General features: G+C 42.7%; 1 protein-coding gene across 1 annotated transcript in view; it reads left to right on the top strand.

The window, feature by feature from the left end:
- The window catches only part of SOAT1 (sterol O-acyltransferase 1), a 61188-nt gene extending 41566 nt beyond the window's left edge, over nt 1–19622 (top strand). The window contains exons 12-16 of the mRNA XM_040359961.1: nt 883–980; nt 2463–2561; nt 5119–5254; nt 7063–7208; nt 18448–19622. Of these exons, the coding sequence (XP_040215895.1) occupies nt 883–980; nt 2463–2561; nt 5119–5254; nt 7063–7208; nt 18448–18504 (536 nt within the window). The 3' untranslated portion in view covers nt 18505–19622. The remainder of the gene's footprint in view (nt 1–882; nt 981–2462; nt 2562–5118; nt 5255–7062; nt 7209–18447) is intronic.
- Nucleotides 19623–19858: the final 236 nt, after the last annotated feature.

The raw sequence follows: 19858 nt of genomic DNA, 5'->3' as shown, positions 1-19858 counted from the left end.
CGGTAGTGATTTGAGGAGCCATGTCATCTGCTGGTGTTGGTCCACTGTGTTTTATCAAGTCCAAAATCAAAGTTTTCTGTATTTAAAAATCTATTTTTTTTTTTTTTTTTTTATTGGTCTTGTATAATGATCTAACTTTCTGAGATACTGAATTTTATGTTTTCACTAGCTGTAAGCCATAATCCTCAAAATTAAAATACTTGAAATGTATCACTCTGTCACGCATCTATATAAAATACATGCATTTTACGTTTTGAATTACTGAAATAAATTTACTTTTTGATCTTCTAATTTTATTAGATGCGCCTGTATATAGTAAAGCGATACGTAAACTGTTGGCGCTATATGAATGTATTATTAATATTCTAATATCTCCTACTCTCATTTCAGTTAAAGAGTGAAAGGTGTTCAGTAGTTCACAGAAGATGAGAGCTGGGAAAGATAATAAACTTTTGAGTTTTCAGTTTAGTGCAGAAATCAAGATTTGTAACTGGATAAATAGGATTTTTTTTTTTTTTTTTTGCATTTACAGAAAATGCACATAGACTGAAAAAAGAAAACCTATGCAGCCACCACTCCGAAAGGACTGGCAAGCTGCAATATGCCACATTTTGTTGTTTGTTGTATTTTAGGAGTATATCTAAGCCAATCAACTATAGAAAACTGTGGGCAAAGTGATTGATTGTTGTAAGCACCACTGGCATTGTTATACATTTTGTCCTTAATTAAAATACTGGCATATGGGAAAAATTATTATACAGAATACCATGATTAGAAATATTAACCATATAGAGTTGTCAGAAAACAATATTTGGTAGTATGGTTACATTTCAGCAGTATGTATGTGTTTATTGATTTTGAGTTTATCCCATCTGTTTTTAGGTGTGTTGATTCTCTTCCTGGCCTTCTTCGCTTTCCTGCATTGTTGGCTCAATGCATTTGCTGAGATGCTTCGCTTCGCTGACCGGATGTTCTACAAGGTACAGACTCTCTACTTCACCTACAAGAAAATTGGGGACCACCATCCCCTGCTTTGAAGCAAAACCCAAACCCCCCCAGCAACTTTTTTTTTTTTTTTTTAATTCATAGTACAGTTCTCCTGAAAGTGCATAGTCCTAGATCAGGGATCCTCAAACTACGGCCCTCCAGCTGTTGTAGAACTACACATCCCATGAGGCATTGTAACACACTGACATTCACAGACATGACTAGGCATGATGGGAATTGTAGTTCCTGAACAACTGGAGGGCCGAAATTTAAAGACCCATGTCCTAGATGATGCAGAGACTGATGGCATCCCATGATGGCCTTCACTTAGTGTCTTTCCTCAGTCTTTTGGGTTGAGCGACTCTCTGCATCATTCAACCTAGAAGAGGGAGAAAATTCTTTGTAAAAGAGGTCCTGTGGGTAACCATTGTGGATGGATGAGTATTGCACTCAGAGCTGCTTAAAAAAAAAAAAAAAAAAGAGGTTTCACAAATGTAGCGTGACTTAGATGGGATTTATGAGGAGCATATAAATATTGGCAATGTAATGTCCAAATTATGATTTGAAGTAAGGTGTGTGTGTGTGTGTGTGTGTGTGTGTTGTTTTTTTTTCTCTTCACAGAACTAAAGGGTTTAATCTTTTTACCGCTGTGAACATGATGGGGGTTATGTTGGAACATAATTGACAGCTGGATAACCATTGCATCATTTTTGCAGGAAATGTATTTGCCTACAGCCAGTTGGTAACCTAGGACTAATGAGCTGCTGATCACATATAGCAGGCTGCTGTAGCAATGACACTGGCTCTTTTTCCTCTTGTCGGTCTCATCAATTTATTTTTTATTTTTTCCTGGGTGGATAGCAGGGAGATTGTACATTGCTTTAGTTTTGTATTGATCTCCTGCCATGTGAAACTGAATCGGAAGTACTCAGACATGAAAAAACGGCTCCCCTGCAGTCTGTGTGAAAGCCTGAGTGTCTGCCTGAAGCTGAATACACACTATACAATATTTTTACATGGTTTTGGTAAATCTCTAAAGGCAATCCAACAGCAAATGTTGTTGTTGTTTGTGTGTGTGTGTGTGTGTGTGTGTGTGTATATGTATATGGGGGTCTGAGGCCTGCCCTAAAAAACGCCTAGAAAGGTGTGACTGGGAAACATAATAAGCATATAGTGGGGTTTTCCAAATTTGACCGCAAAAGTGGAAAGGCACTTACAAATATGTATTGACATTACTACAGTTTGATCCTTTAGATTTAGTAAGAATTTCAAAGGTTGTGTTTTAATAAATCTAGTTTAATATTTTCACAACTATCATGTGACGTGTACAAAATCAGCAGTGCCATCTTTTAGTTCGACAAGCTCTGTGCTTTACTAACTAACTAACTCTAGCCTCCTGGGGAGAAAAATGGTTTAACTTGGCAGTGAAAAGATTGCTCTTATAACAATGCTTGTAAATATCTCCTTTCCTTTAGGACTGGTGGAATTCAACCTCATTTGCCAACTACTACCGAACCTGGAACGTGGTTGTCCATGACTGGCTGTACTATTATGCCTATCGGGACTTTCTCTGGGTAAGAAGTTGGGTGACTCTGTTTGCATGTTTTAGGGTTTGTGTGTGTGTTGACCACTTTTTAACATGGCTGGACTCTGGTTATAGCAGGATGGTGCCTGCTGCAGGCATCATCTCAGCGGTATCGTTTTTGGAGCCAATAGTTGGCATTCTTGTAAAAACAATCCAAGCAGCTTTCTCTGGCTCGCTTATCCCACTAGTAGACCCGAGTGACCAGCAGCCACTTCCATCGGCTGGCCTTGGAGGTAGAAGAAATGGCTGCACATCCAAAGTTCCCAAATGTGCCTTTGATTGCAGACGTACCAGGTGTTAGTCACGTAGATGTGTTTCACACATCTGATCTGTGCTTAATCATTACTCATTTCGGCCAATTCAGCAGCAATTGGCAAAAAACAAGCAATATATGGCCAGCTTTGTCCTCGCTTCTGCTTGTTTTATTGCCAAGAAGTAAACATCGACTGGTTGAGTTGCAGTGTTCACTGGACCTTTACTTATGTTTGATTAGGAAATGTGATTAGGAAATGTGCTTTAGCTAGAATTAGTGTTAAACCCTTTACAACCACTTTATGCTACAGATAAGCCTATAAGTCTTGCAGGGTTTTTTTTTTTTTAAACAAGCGTTTTTACAACCTCTTAGACCCCATTCACACCTAAGCGACAAAACGCCCGACGCGGGACGCTTCTGTCGCTAGAGGGGAGAATTCCCATTGCCGTCTATGGAGATGGTTCACATCTCATAGACGCGCAACGCCTGTCGCCTGAAAAAAAGTCCCGGACCCTTTTTTTCACGCGACAGGCGCGTTTTCCCATAGACAGCAATGGGAATACTTTAGAGAAAAAAAAAAAAAAAAAAGAAACATTTGTAATCGCGGCAAATCTGCCGCTACACGCGTACGCGGCTGTCGCTTAGGTGTGAATGCAGCCTTAAAGCCTGTATGCACATACAGATTGTGTGATTCAGAGTTGAGTGCAGCTGGAACACACTAACCTTGATAGGTGGGATGATTGTGAAACCCATTTTTTTTTTTTTTTCTTCTATACAGATAATGACTTCTGCATGTTAGAAAAAAAAGGTTTCACAAACCATACAGATTGCAAGGCTGTATGATACAGAAACATTCCGTGTGTAGCACAAGTATTTACATAAAAAAGACTACGGCTCTATTACAATGTAAACATTTTTTTTTTCCTCAATGCAAATGCTCCTCCTTCTTTTTTTTTTCTTTTTTTTTTTTTTTTTTTTTCATTGTAGGATACAGGACTGTAGTAAGTCTTGGACTTGTGGGGTTATACTGCCATCTACAAGAGACGGTATAACCTACATGTCCAAAACTTGCCACAGCCTTGTGGGCATCAAACAGATTTTACAGCAAGTGTATAAAAATCTTCTTTTTATTTTATTTTTAAAATTTTTTGTAACACTTGGTTCAAAATGTAAGTGTATATTAACAATAATAGTGTTTTGTTTAACTTCAAAGCTATTTAAAAAGTATACCAAATTGACATATTTTCATTTATCAGCCAAGCAGTTTAACTGTGTGTCACGTGTCTACCATGCATTTTAAATTGACCTGTGTGGAGGGAAAAAAATATAGCACATGCCGATCTATCACTAGAAGTGTCTCTAAAGCTAAAACTGTTTTTCTTTAATTTTGCAAAGAGGTGAGGGTTAGAAACCAAGTCAGGATTTATTGCTGTTTGTCTAGACGCTGGGAATATTTACCTTCACAATTTGTTTATGAGACCATTGTCACTGGAACAGTGACTGGGAGTTCAAAATGTTAGTTGTCTCCAGAACAGGGAATTATTCCAATGGGGACACCTTTTCAGGTGATCACTTTTCTGCGATTCCATTTCACCTCACTTTGGAGAGATTTCATCTTATTGTGGCTCCAGAAAAGGAAGCGCAAATAAATCTTCCCAATAGGATGCAGGAAGCAAAAAAAAAAAACTAACTAAAATTTTTTTTTTTTTTTTTTTAACTCTTCTCTATTCTCAAATGAAAAAACAATTGGCTTTAGATGTACTTTACCTTATCTCAAAAGCCCATGCACATTAGCTTACAAGCTTTCTAGCATTCCTCCTCTGTTCTTTACCACCTATGGTATAAGTGCTTATTTTCCATTTTCTCTTCATTAGCATTACTAAAAAAAAAATGTTGGTTGCCTGGCTGTTTAACTGATCTTCTCTCTTCACAACTTTTGGAGTCACTGACCCAGTACAAGTGTAATGGCCAAGATACTTCACTTGCTGCTTGCTTTTTCCCCTTCAGTGGCTCATTAAGTACTGGGTAACTAGAAAACGCAGGCAATTTGCATCATCAAAGGAGTTCAGCAGTGCCATCCTGAAATTAACATGGAACTCCTCATTGCTTCAGTCAAGAGAGAATTCTTTTGTTCATACATTTATCTTTATTTTATTTTGCTTTCTGTTGAATCTTTATTATTGAATTTACAGAAATAGGCTTAAATTTTAAGTTATTTAAAGAGTGTCATCCTTTTTAACATTGCTAACAGTATAATCTAATTGCTGCTGTTTTTCTCTGTTTACAATTCAAGTTCTTTGGCAGAAGATTCAAAGCTGCAGCCATGTTATCTGTGTTTACTGTCTCCGCTGTGGTTCATGAATACGCACTGGGGATCTGCTTTGGATTTTTCTATCCTGTTCTTTTCATTCTGTTTATGGGCTTTGGCAGTAAGTATCACTTGGTAAATATGTAAGACCTGTGGGGTTATACTCTACTCTATAAAAGCTGTACACTGCACTAATGACGGCTAAATAGCCTGAAATGGCTGTAACCTTGGTTTGTGAGCATAATTTGTTTCAGAAACATGCTTGTAATCCAAAGCACTTGTATAGCAAAGCATTTTTTTTTACAGGGTATAAAAGGGAAGAGAGGCACCCACCTCTAAGTGTAGCAATAAGTTGCTAAATGTTGTACCTTCATTAAATGTAACCATATTGCTACACTTAGAGGCTCTTCTTCTTTTTTTTTTTTTTTTTTCCTTTTTTTATACTCAGCTGTGACATGACGCTACTCTTATATCAAGACATCGCTTGTATATTAAGGCAGAATTTATTTAAACATTTTGCTTGTCTTGCAAAATGCTCTCAAACCAAGTTGCTCTCAAACCAAGGTTTTACTGTAAATGGCTCTATAATATTAGGCCATTTTTGCTATAAACACCAGTGGTTCTGGATCTGGTCAGAAGGGTGACAAGCAATGATGTGCATGGGCCCCTACTATCCTGAAATAAAAACATTTATCCCCTCATTTTTGGGATATGTGCTGCAATGAAACATGTGAATACCTTGTTTTTAAAGTGCTAGTAAACCGCCAGTAAAATTAAAACAATGTGGGCCCCCATGCAGGGTTAAGTCATAATGTATTGGCACAACGATAGACGGGGCCATGTACCTTCAAATCTTGGATGAGAACCTCCTTCCGTCAGCCAGGACATTGTGGATGGGTATTCCAGCATGACAATGGCCCAAAACAGACGGCCAAGGCAACAAAGGAGTGGCTCAAGAAGAAGTGCATTAAGGTCCTGGAGTAGCCTAACCAGTCTCCAGACCTTAACCCTGTAGAAAATATGTGGAGGGAGCTGATGGTTCGAGTTGCCAAACGTTAGCCTCAAAACCTTAATAACTTGGAGAGGATCTGCAAACAGATGTGTGCAAACCTGGTGGCCAACTGTAAGAAACGTCTGACCTCTGTGATTGCTACCAAGTACTGACTGTTTTGCGAAGCGGTCAAATGCTTATTTAGTTCATTAACATGCAAATCGGTTTATAACTTTTTTGAAATGCGTTTTTCTGGATATTTTTGTTCAGTCTCCACTGTTAAAATGAACCTACCATAAAAATTTTAGACTAATTTTTTTTATTTTATTTATTTTTTCTTTGTCGGTGGGCAAACGTACAAAATCAGCAGGGGATCAAGTATTTTTTTCCCCTCACCATATGCAGATTGGCAAATTATAACAGACTTGCCTCTAAAGTGGCTCCCTCCCATGCCTCATCGATCCTTGATGCTGCCACTTTCACCCTGCAAAGCTAAACGCTGAGCATGTGGATGGCTGGTATGTGTCTGCTCCACTTATGCAGAGCCCTCTTTTATAGGTAGTCGGATGTACCGTAAACAGAAAATGTCAGATGCAACAGAACAGAGCCCCATCTGTGTGTTTTTTAGCTGATCTGATGTTGGTGGTATCAACACACGTCTGACACCTGCTGCTCCATATTGGCTACATGTTAAGTCAGTTTTGTGTTCTAAACAGTCTATTGTTCATCATAAGAGAATCTTTTATACTATGTCGCTTACCTTGGCATTGCAAGTATGAGCAACTGCACTGCACATTCTTCTAGAACTAATACAATGTCGCTTGAATCAAATGGTTGCACAACGCAGGAATAGAAAACAAAAGGCAAAAGGTTTTAGGAGTTTGGTCAAATGTTGCAGGATACATTATTTTTAAATCATGCTCTTTCTTTATTTACAGTGATTTTTAACTTCATCCTTCATGACCGTCGGAAAGGTCCCATCTGGAATGTGATCATGTGGACGTCTCTGTTCCTGGGTCAGGGTGTTCTCCTATGTCTTTATTCCCAGGAGTGGTATGCCCAGAAACACTGCCCCATCAGCAATGTGAGTGTATGCAAGTAGTTGTATTAGTCCATTCAATAAACGTCTTGGCCCATGGCATGTTTTTTGTTGCAGATGTTAACAGGTATTTATCATAAAGCAGAGCAAAAGAAGACTATATAATATGGAGAATCACATTGCCATCAATGCCTTGCTAATAGCCTTTTCAATAAGTGATGATGTTATAAAGAATTTTCTGTGTAAAGTTTATTATTGTAAATATAGATGAGGCAGGCCTGGTTGATTTACATATGCAGGCTTGACTTCCTACTTTGTAGTACTGCACACTAGCTGCACCTTACTGACTGTAGCTCTATAGTTTTGGTGTTACCCTATAAAAATGAATTGACAAATGGACCACCTCCCGTCTGCCATATAGCAGAATGACGTGCGCAAAGTAGTTGTTATCCTGACTGGACTTCCTATGACATCCAGCAGTATAAGCTGCGGGGGCCCACAGCACGTCGATCGTTGGTGTGTCAGTCTGACACACCGCAACTCCGATCAAGGTAAAGAGCCTCTGACTTGGGCTCCTTACCATTTGATCAGCTGTGTCCAATCACAGCGTAAACAGGAAGAGCAATTTATTGGCTTTTCCTCCATTGCGCACTGACAGAAGCCAGAGGAAAGCCAATCTGCTGCTCTCCTGATGGGGTGGTTTGCACAGGGGGGATTATCGGTGCAACCCTTCCTAAGGAGGACCATCAGGTATGCCCACTCATGACCACCAGGGTTGCCAATGTGTGCCCATTAGAAATGCCTGCCAGTGCCTCCTCATCAGTGCCACCTAGAAGTCCCTATTAGGGCTGCATATTGGTGCCCCCTCATCAGTGAAGGTTATTTACAAATCTTGCAGGAAATGAAGGGGTGGAGTGCCCTGTATGGAAGTAGAACTAAATTCCTGCTGTCAGACTGCAAGCAGGCAGGCTGTTTATTGCAGATAAGACGCGTAAACCTACCTGCCTCCTCGCAGTTGTCTTCGGAATGTACACTGAGCTGTAGAAACCCAGCTCAGTTTACATTCTAGCACAGCTCTTATGTGCTGGGGGACTGCACTCCTGTGCATGCGCAGGAGTGAAACCATCCCACACTGACCAATGAAAACTGCCAAAGACCGGCACATGGCAGAAGATGCTGGCTCTGGTGTGGGACATGGACCATTCAAAAAAGGCAAGTTTAGCTCCACTTTAAAGCCAAAGTGTTATTAAGCTCAAAAACAAAAATGTTATGAATTGCAGCTCACCGATTTTCTAGATGTGGTGGCTGCATTAGTTTTCTTATTTATGGCCCCCCCCCCCGCCCTCTGGTGATCCAGGCAGTAAGTCTGTTAGTTTTCAACTTTGTTAACTGACCTATCTGTACAGGAAAAAGTAGCAGTTAGAGTGTTGACACCAACCATTAACCACTTCTATACCAGGCACTTACACCCCCTTCCTGCCCAAGCCAATTTTTAGCTTTCAGCGGTGTCGCACTTTGAATGACAATTGCGTGGTCATGGTACGCTGTACCCAAAATTTTTTTTTTAGCATTTTTAACCACTTAAGACCCGGACCTTTAGGCAGCTAAAGGACCCGGCCAGTTTTTGCGATTCGGCACTGCGTCGCTTTAACTGACAATTGTGCTATGTGGATCCCAAACAAAATTGGCGTCCTTTTTTCCCCACAAATAAAGCTTTCTTTTGGTGGTATTTGATTACCTCTGCGGTTTTTATTTTTTGCGCTATAAACAAAAATAGAGCGACAATTTTGAAAAAAAATTCAATATTTTTTACTTTTTCTATAATAAATATCCCTCAAAAATCTATAAAACATTTTCTTTATCGTACATCACGGGACACAGAGCGGCATATTCATTACTATATGGGTTATATGGAGTACCTTCAGGTGATGACACTGGCAATCTCAAACAGGAAATGCCCCTCCCTATATAACCCCCTCCCATAGGAGGAGTACCTCAGTTTTTACGCCAGTGTCTTAGGTGTTGGTCATGGTTTAGCTTGCCTCCGCATCCTTGGGATTAGGTGAGCTAACCGGTTCTGTCCAAAGGCCTCAGCGCTAAAGTGGTCAGTAACCGGACCCCAAACCCTTGGGGTATAGCCCATAATGCTTTTCTTTTTAGAGAGCTGGACCCTGGGCCCAGAACTTAGAAACCTTTGGGGGCCTAAAGTTTCTGTTGCCAGAGTGCTATATGAGCCCAGGACAGTGGATCCTTCATAGGAACCCAGGGCCTGAAGGTCTAGACAGCCCCACGGAGATGGGGGAAGATTGGGCCTCTTGCTTAGCAAAGTCCTGCGGCATGGAGCAGGTAAGTGAGGGGAAACTTGCGGAACTTGGTTCTTAGCAGGTTTTTCTGGGGGGTCACAGGGGACATGCCTAAAGTTATGCGCTGCATCTGGCAAAAGTAGGTCACATATCTTAATGATAGGATGGCTCTATGTGTTGTTTCCCCATAAGAGGTGACCTCCCTGGTAGTATTGAAATGCATTTGAGTGGCTGTGTGTGTGTGTGTTAAGAGAGCTGTGCTTACCTGCAAGCCTCCAGGCGATGCTGCATGGGTTCTTCCTCCTAGCCTGGATGACAGGCAAACGCTGGCCTCCTCGTGGGCTCCCAACCCCCACAGCCCCCCCCCCGTCGGCGGGCGCGCGCGCGTCCCCGTGTTATGAGCGCAATTTTCACGCCGTTGGCTGAGGGGGGAAGGGCGGGTCAGTTGGTTTAAGGAAGGGGCGGCCCTTCCTTTCTCGTTCCATCAGCTCAGTTCATGCTGGAACTGAGGAGGAAGAGACCAGAGCGGCAGCACGGGGCGCCGAGGACACACAGTGGCCAGAAAAGATATTACAGTCTTCATAAGACTGTCTTGAAGCCTAGAAATAGGCTGTTCTTTTCTATCTCAGCAGTTTTTTTTTGGCTATACTACTAAGGGGGACAGAATGTTTTTTCTTTCTTGGGTTTGAAAAAAAAAAAAAAAGAAAAAATCCATCAAAGGGAGAGAAGGCAGTTTTTTCCCCCAAACGGGTTTTTGGACAATAATTGTTTATAGTTCCAAACACCGATAAGTTAGCGGGCGTACCTCGGTATTGTACCATGGCATCCGGGTCAGAGGGTACAAGAGGTGGGGATTCCCCCAGAGAGTCTGAGGTCTCGGACAAAGTTATGCCGCTGCTTTCCCCAGAGGGAGCCTTGGTGGGACCATCGGGATCTGGGGCTGGGACTGTCACGGGTCAGTCCAACCCTAGGGTGGTCACGGACGAGGTATTGTCCACCTCTTTAAAGGAGATGGGAAAAAAGAATGGAAAAGATAACCATGGCTCTGCGGGGCAGAAAACTGAATAAATCTCCGTCACCCGAGCATGGACCCTCTGAGGAGGAGGTCCTTTCCGCAGGAGAATTGGAAGACCTCTTGGACAAGGACCAAGCAGGTTCGGGGATCGAGGATCCGGATACAGGGGAGTCTGGGGCAGTCTCCCAAAGGAAGAGCTTGTGGGTTCAAGCCTTAACGGACTTGGTCCATAGTGCTTTCAACTTGCCAGTACCAGATCTCCAAGTATCGACTGTTTCAGCTTTGGGCTCACTAAGGGCGCCTCAAAGCAACGCAGTTTTTCCGATCCATCCTCTGCTAGAGGAAGTTTTGTTCCAAGATTGGATCAAGCCAGATAGAATCTTTCTACCACCTAAAAAATTCTCTGCCTTGTATCCTATGGAAGATACATTTTCCAAGAGATGGGCAACCCCTTCGGTGGACGCAGCCATCTTATGTGTTAACAAGTCTTTAACATGCCCTGTAGAAAACATACAGGTGTTCAAGGATCCGGTTGATAAACGCTTGGAAGCACTACTTAAAAACTCCTTCACTACTGCAGGGGCAGTAGTGCAGCCAGCTGGCTGCGATTGGGGTTGCACAAGCATTATCGGATCAAACTAAGCAGATGCTTAAACTTATTCCTGCCCAGCAGGCAGAAGAATTTTCGGATGTCCCTAGGGCCATACGCTTTACGGTAGATGCGATTAAGGATTCTATCCAGCAAGCGTCACGTTTATCGTTATCCCTTATCCATATGAGAAGACTCTTATGGTTAAAGAGCTGGGAGGCCGAGCCTCCATGCAAGAAGCTCCTGGTAGGGTTCCCCTTCCATGGAGGACGACTCTTCAGAGAAGACCTGGATAAATACATTCAGACCATTTCAAGCGGCAAAAGTACTCTTTTGCCAACTAAGAAGAAGTTTCAGGGGCCTGCGTTTAAACGACAGCACTCCCCTGGGCAGGGGCCCTCTAATGCCAAGCAGTATCGACGGCCTCCTGCAAAATCAAACTTTAACTTCAATAGCAGGCAGGGCCAGGCGGCCAGAGGCAAGAAGCAGTGGTTTCGCAAACCAGCGAAACCAGCCCCCAAGCCGACCTTATGAAGGGGCGCCCCCACCCACGAAGGTGGGGGGAAGGCTGCGTCTGTTTTCAGAGGTTTGGGAAGCCAGCATTCCCGACAAGTGGGTACGGTCTTCCGTGGCCACGGGCTACAAATTAGACTTCCTAAGGTTTCCTCCTCCTCATTTTCAGGAGTCAAGGATTCCAAACGATCCGGAGAAGGGAGCCGCATTAATGACGGCATTAAATCATCTACTCTCCCAGGAAGTAATAATAGAGGTACCAGCCCTAGAACAAGGGCTGGGTTTCTACTCCAACCTATTCATCGTCCCAAAGTCCAATGGAGATGTCAGGCCAATTTTGGACCTAAAGATGGTAAATGCATACCTAAAGGTCCGCTCATTTCGGATGGAATCCGTGCGGTCAGCAGCTGCCACACTCCAAAAGGACGACTTCATGGCTTCCATAGACATAAAGGATGCCTACCTTCATGTTCCAATTTATCAGCCACATCAAAGATATCTACGTTTTATGGTGGCTTTGCGTCATTTCCAGTTCGTGGCGCTTCCCTTTGGGTTGGCTACGGCCCCCGGGTGTTCATGAAGGTCCTAGCCCCAATCCTAGCCCAGCTAAGGATCCAAGGGGTCACGATCCTAGCATACCTGGACGACCTCCTGATCATAGATCACTCGTCTCCTGGCTTGGAACGAGCAGTGGCCCTCACGGTCCAATACCTCGAGAGGTTCGGCTGGGTCCTAAATCGAGAAAAGTCAGCATTCCAGCCCACAAGGCAGTTGGAATATCTCGGCATGAGGTTAGACACAGAACAACAAAGAGTGTTTCTACCTCTGATGAAGGTCAAAGCCATCAGGGAATTGATCCTACTGGTTCTAAGCAAAAAGGAACCAACTATTCGCCTATGTATGCGGTTACTAGGCAAAATGGTGGCCACATTCGAGGCGGTACCGTACGCCCAGAGCCACACTCGCATCCTGCAGGCAGCCATCCTGTCAGCATGGAGCAGGAGGCCACAGGCCTTGGATATCCCTTTGCCGCTCTCATCAAGAGTCCGACAAAGTCTGTGTTGGTGGTTAGACCCTCAGAATCTACTGAGGGGGAAGTCTTTCAGCCCAGTGGCTTGGAAGATAGTAACCACAGACGCCAGCCTGACGGGCTGGGGAGCAATTTTGGATGGTTGCACTCACCAGGGTACTTGGGCAAAGCCAGAGAGGCAGTTGCCCATCAACATCTTGGAGCTCAGAGCTGCTCGACTAGCCCTCAGGGCTTGGACGTCCAAATTGCAGGGGTTCCCGGTGAGAATTCAATCCGACAATGCCACGGCCGTGGCATACATAAATCACCAAGGGGGAACCAAGAGTCAAGCCGCTCAGAGAGAGGTGAGCTTGATTCTCCTATGGGCAGAGGCTCATGTGCCCTGCATATCGGCAATATTAATTCCAGGAGTGGACAACCTTCAGGCGGACTTCTTAAGTCGCCAGACTCTGTTGCCGGGGGAATGGTCTCTACATCCACAAGTCTTTCAGACACTCTGCCAAAGATGGGGAGTGCCGGACGTGGATGTCATGGCATCGAGACTCAACAAACTAGACAGGTTCATATCCCGCTCAAGGGATCCGATGGCCTGCGGAACCGATGTGCTGGTTTGCCCTTGGCATCAGTTCAGACTTCTTTATGCGTTTCCCCCGCTCCAGTTACTACCCCGCCTGCTGCGCAGGATCAGGGTGGAGCACATACCAGTCATCCTGGTAGCTCCAGCATGGCCCAGAAGGGCATGGTATTCACTAATCCTGAAGATGGTAGTGGGAGACCCTTGGACTCTTCCTCTACGGCCAGACCTGCTATCGCAAGGTCCGATCCTCCACCCTGCCTTACGGCATCTAAATTTGACGGCCTGGAGGCTGAATCCCTGATTCTCAGGGGTAGAGGTCTGTCTCAGAAAGTAATCTCTACCCTAATCAGAGCCAGGAAACCGGTCTCTAGGGTGATTTATTACAGGGTCTGGAAGGCCTATGTAGGCTGGTGTGAGTCCAAGCGATGGCTTTCTCGCAAGTATACCATCGATAGAGTATTAAGTTTTCTCCAGCTAGGAGTGGATAAAGGACTGGCATCAAGCACAATCAAGGGACAGATTTCAGCTTTGTCAGTGTGGTTTCAGCGGCCGCTGGCCACCCACTCGCTGGTTAAGACCTTCATTCAAGGGGTCTTACGTATTAATCCTCCAGTTAAATCCCCAATTTGTCCGTGGGATTTAAATCTTGTTCTGTCAAGTTTACAGAAACAACCTTTTGAGCCGTTGGCTGAAATTCCTTTGGTTTTACTGACAAGGAAGTTGGTATTTTTGGTCGCCATAGTTTCCGCCAGAAGAGTATCGGAACTGGCAGCCTTATCCTGTAAGGAACCATATCTTATTTTACATAAGGACAAGGTCGTTCTCCGCCCTCATCCTTCCTTCCTACCAAAGGTTATATCCAGTTTTCATCTAAACCAGGATTTGGTATTACCATCCTTCTTTCCGAAACCTACTTCCAGAAAGGAAGGGTTGTTGCATACCTTGGATATTGTCAGGGCCATGAAGGCCTATCTTAAAGCTACAGAGAAGATCCGGAAAACAGATGTGTTGTTCATCTTACCGGATGGGCCCAAGAAGGGGCAGGCAGCTGGAAAATCCACCATCTCAAGGTGGATTAAACAGTTAATCACTCAGGCCTACGGCTTGAAAGGGTTGCCTCCTCCGTTATCATTAAAGGCTCATTCTACTAGGACCATGGGCGCATCCTGGGCAGCACACCACCAGATCTCTATGGCTCAAGTTTGCAAGGCGGCAACCTGGTCTTCTGTCCACACGTTTACAAAATTCTACCAGTTGGACGTAAGAAGGAATACTGATACAGCCTTTGGGCAGGCAGTGCTGCAGTTTGAGACCCTCGGACTCCGGGGGCTCCCTTTTGAGTTAAAATTTACAATTATTTTTCTCAACTAAGTTGGATTTATTATGATTTGAGTATATCTCTAAATTAAATCCTTTTGTCTTGGAGATGTTCTCCCTCCCCTCATTGTGAGCATTGCTTTGGGACATCCCATATAGTAATGAATATGCCGCTCTGTGTCCCGTGATGTACGATAAAGAAAAAGAGATTTTTAATACAGCTTACCTGTAAAATCTTTTTCTTGGAGTACATCACGGGACACAGAGCTCCCACCCCTCTTTTGGGGACCATTTTGGGAGGCATACTGCTTGCTACAAAACTGAGGTACTCCTCCTATGGGAGGGGGTTATATAGGGAGGGGCATTTCCTGTTTGAGATTGCCAGTGTCATCACCTGAAGGTACTCCATATAACCCATATAGTAATGAATATGCCGCTCTGTGTCCCGTGATGTACTCCAAGAAAAAGGTTTTACAGGTAAGCTGTATTAAAAATCTTTTTTCCCCCCCCTCAGTTTAGGCTGATACGTATTCTTCTACCTATTTTTGGTAAAAAAAAATCGCAATAAGCGTTTATTGATTGGTTTGCGCAAAATTTATAGCGTTTACAAAAAAGGGGATAGTTTTTATTGCATTTTTATTAAATTTTTTTTTTTTTTACTACTAATGGCTGCGATCAGCTTTTTTTTTATTTTTTTATTTTTTTTCGTGACTGACATTATGGCGGACAATTTTGACACATTTTTGGGATCATTGTCCTTTTCATAGCAAAAAATGCATTTAAAATGCATTGTTTATTGTGAAAATTACAATTGCGACCCGACGGTTGGGCTTAAAGAGACATGTACGTGCCCAGCCGTGCCATTCTGCCGACGTGTATCGGAGTGAAGGGGTGCTTAAGTGGTTAATAGAGCTTTCTTTTGGTGGTATTTGATCACTGCCGGGGATTTTTATTTTTGCGAAAAAAACAAAAAAAGACCGAAAATTTTGGAAAAAAAAGTTTTTGTTTCTGCTATTAAATATTGTAAATAAGTTTTCGCCTTGTGTACAAGGCTTTAGTGATTAGCCATCTAAAGCCTTGTACACACGATCGAATTTTCCGCAGACAAAGCGCCAGACTTTTGTCCGAAGGTCGTGTGCCTGGATTTTGTCTTGCAAACGGCACACAATTGTCGCCCAACAAACACGAACATAGTGACGTACTACATGGTTTTTCAGGGCTTAAGCGCCACCCTTTGGGCACCTTCTGATAATGTTGTGTTTGGTGATCATTGATTCCGAGCATGCGTGCTTGTACTTTGGACTTTTGTCTGAGGGACTTGTGTACACACAATTGGAAAATCTGACAACAATTGTCAGATGGAGCGTACAAACAGTCGATTTTCAGCTAGCGTGTATGCAAAGTGAAATAAGTAAAAATAAAAATGCACTTTAAATCCAAACTCCTAACCCCCTCTCACTAAACTCCTGCTTGGTGTGGTAATTTCTTATTAGGAAAGCAAAGGAACTAGCAGGGACACCAGGGATTTCACACAAAGGAAGCAATACAAAGAGAACAGGAGACTTTCTCATACAAGTACATGGTACATACAGCAGGCTCATATCAGGAATATAAGTGTTGGGGTAACAAATCCTTTAACCACTTAACGACCCCTTCACGCCGATATACGTTGGCAGAATGGCACGGCTGGGCACATCAACGTATAGGTACGTTGTCCTTAAAGCCCAGCCGTGGGGTCGCAGGCCGGTCCAAAGCTCCGTGACCGTGGGACTCGCGGACCCGATCGCCGTTGGCTTCTCTGTTCTTCACTGTAGCGGCGTCATCGATTGTGTGATCCCTTTTTATAGGGGGACACAAACGATGACGTCACACCTACAGCCACACCCCCCCTACAGTTGTAAACACACTTGAGGTCACACATAATCCCATCAGCCCCCCTTGTGGTTAACGCCCAAACTGCATTTGTCATTTTCACAATAAACCATGCATTTTAAATGCATTTTTTGCTGTGAAAATGACAATGGTGCCAAAAATGTGTCAAAATTGTCCCAAGTGTCCGCCATAATGTCGCAGTCACGAAAAAAATCGCTGATCGCCGCCATTAGTAGTAAAAAAAATTTTTTTTATAAAAATGTAAAACTATCCCCTATTTTGTAAACGCTATAAATTTTGCGCAAACCAACCGATAAACGCTTATTGCAATTTTGGTAAAGAAAAAAAAAAGTAGAACAATGCGTATCGGCCTAAACTGAGGAAAAACTTTTTTATATATTTTTGGGGGATATTTATTATAGCAAAAAGTAAAAAATTTTGCATTTTTTTTTTTTTTTTTTAAATTGTCGCTCTATTTTTGTTTATAGCGCAAAAAATAAAAACCGCAGAGGTGATCAAATACCACCAAAAGAAAGCTCTATTTGTGGGGAAAAAAAGGACGCCAATTTTGTTTGGGAGCCACATCGCTCGACCACGCAATTGTCAGTTAAAACGACGCAGTGCCGAATCGCAAGAAGGGGCAAGGTCCTTTAGTTGCATTTTGGTCCGGGTCTTAAGTGGCTAAAGTGTTCCTAAACCCAGGAGCCTGCATTCACTATATCTGGTCTCCCGCAGTACACACAAAATGGAAATGCAATTATTTTAGTAATGATAAACTGCTAAATACCTTTTCACATCAGCAGTATATAGCAGTCTTGTGACTTCTATCAGTGTCTGGTTAAAGCTTGTAGAAGGAGTTTTGGTTCTCCCCTGACTGCCCTATGAGGCTGCAGGACCCCTGGCCCTCTGGCACAGGGCCAATCGGCACTGTCTAGACAATCACATGCACCCTCCCAAGAAAAAGACTCTCGCAATACACACCAATCTGAGCATGTGCAGTGTGACTCAAAGGCTTTGTCGTATTGGGAGATATATTGGGGACAGTGGAAGAAGGGGAGGATCAGAGAAGACAGGAACTTCCTTTTCACTCATTGTGCAGGATTAACCCCTTGGGTACCACAGTGAGTATAACAAGCATGCTTTACTGCATATACAGACTGATTTTACAGTTGTGGCTCTGGTTCTACTTTTAGGTATGCCAGATCTGTTCAGGCTGGCCTCTTTTGCAGGTATAGCAATGTAAAACCTTAAAGTGGAATTAAACCCTCATATCCTTTACAGCCAAGGAAGTTGCCTCTGTTTGATCTGCAACTGTCATGGTGCTGCACATGTGATCAGTTATGACACCAACCATTTGATGGTTTGACAGTTTGGTTGAGGACACAAGCAAATGTGACAGCTTGGAATTCCAGGAATGTAACTTTTTGTTTTTACCTGTTAAATTGATGAGCTTAGTTTTGCTTTACAATTTACTACTGTTCAGGGGCTCTGGGCTTCAGCAAAATGTAAGTTTCCAGCAAGAAGAAAGAGGAACAATGCTTGAGGCAATTTTACAGCACACACTGATTTTGGTAGCAGAATTATTAATGTGGAATGTGTACCTTGCTAAAGAACATCACTTTTTTTTTTATTTTTTTTTTATCAAGTTATCGGTAAATTTCCGCTTGTAACTTTTAGTTGAACCCTCACTATTGGTTGAAAGCTTGTTAAAGCTACCTAGCGCATTGTCCATGTTGAGCCAGTTAAAGCAGAGTTCCACCAAAAAGTTGAACTTCTGCTTATCCGATTCCTCTTTCCTCCCTCTGGTGCCACATTTGGTACCCTGTGCCCACTTCTGGGAGACTGGGCCACAGCGAGGTACGTCAGTGCATGTCGCTGGATCGGAATTGGACTCGGGTAAGAATAAGGGGGGCTGGGGGGAATCCCGCAGCAGACCATGCATGAAGGTAAAAAACCTTGAGGCTTTAGAACCACTTTAAGGTGACTTAGTTTGGCATTAGTAAAGACTAGATATACGGTAATGCACACTATCCCTAAAAAAATAATTATTAAAAACTTTGTTTTCCAGCCTGCGTTTTTGGACTTCTTGAAGCCACGGTCTTGGAACTGCCATGTTGACGAGTAAACTGAAGAAACTACAAAAGCTACATTGTCAGACTCATGGCAAAAAGAAAATCGACTGACGTCCTCAATTTGTTACTGAATGTTTTTGTACCAGTTCTGGAAACAGTCTGCAGTCAGTGACTACAGCTTTTGTAAAGGATTCAACTTTCCTTTTTCTTAACAAACCACCTCTACATATAGACAAGTACCAGCATTGAGCATCATGCCTCAAATGATGCCATTCTTCTGATGTCTGTAACATCATACATTCCTTTAGCCTCAGATATACCGAATTCGGTTTACAGTAGAAGTTACTGACCTTCCTCCCGGAACATCCCATTCTTCTTCCTTTTTGATCTAAGAAAGATGTGTTCTTGTACTGATTAATGGTTGTGCCGTCAAGCAGGACCTTGAAATCAATAGGCATAACTTTGCAGACTGATGTTCTGGTGCCTTTTGCACATTGTACTTTCACTGAATGTATTTCCCTTTGAAACCAGCGAGGCACGAGAAGGCCAGCAAAGTGCCACGTTTTAGAAAACATAGCGACCTTTATCAATGCTGCATTACAGAGCAATAATGAGTTATGTGACATTACAACCATAATAACACTTTTATTACCAAAGATTACCTTCTCCACCCTCATTACCTTTTTTTTTTTTTTTTAAATAACACTTTTTGATTTGACTTTTAATATCACGACTCTAGAAATAACTATCACATTTTTGTTTAGCCCATTTTCATTTATCCTATTGCATGCTTCTCGGAATTGCTATAAAGGTTCAATTAGAATTATTGTCTGGGCACAGGCTATATTTAAAAGGTAAGACACTGTAGCTCATTTTAAATATGCCAGCATATTGGATTTGCACTGGGTTCTTTGCATCAGACATTATGTTGAAAGGGACATCCCTAGGATTCATTTTTAGATGTGCCTGCTCCCAATGTAATTTCTCAGTTAACTGGCAGAAGTAAGCAAAGAAGCATGCGTTTCTAAAGGGATTCTAAGGGTGCCGCCTTTCGCTAAGCGTTGGCTTATGCACATGCTTTTTGCTACTTTACTGAAGCACGTTCCTTTAGAAATTGTAATTTTTGCTGCTGGAATTGAGAGTTGTGAATCAACATCATATACTGTAAAAATAATTGTTTTTTTTACCTTATTATAAAGAGAACTTTTTTCTTTAATGCTGATGGTGCCCTCAGCAGTATACAATAAGATCCTCTAGCGCAGATTAGTGTAGTTGAACTTCAGTCAGCCAATTAGTGTAAAACAGGACATGGGTCCCACTGGGCTCATTGAAGGGTGCTACAATAATACTACTAGAACAATTTCTAAGCAAGGCATTGACAGCTAAACATTTTATTAGCCTCTCTTC

The sequence above is a fragment of the Rana temporaria genome, chromosome 7, assembly GCF_905171775.1.
Source record: "Rana temporaria chromosome 7, aRanTem1.1, whole genome shotgun sequence".
In the NCBI taxonomy this organism is placed as follows: domain Eukaryota; kingdom Metazoa; phylum Chordata; class Amphibia; order Anura; family Ranidae; genus Rana; species Rana temporaria.
This window is presented reverse-complemented; position numbering and strand designations above follow the sequence as displayed.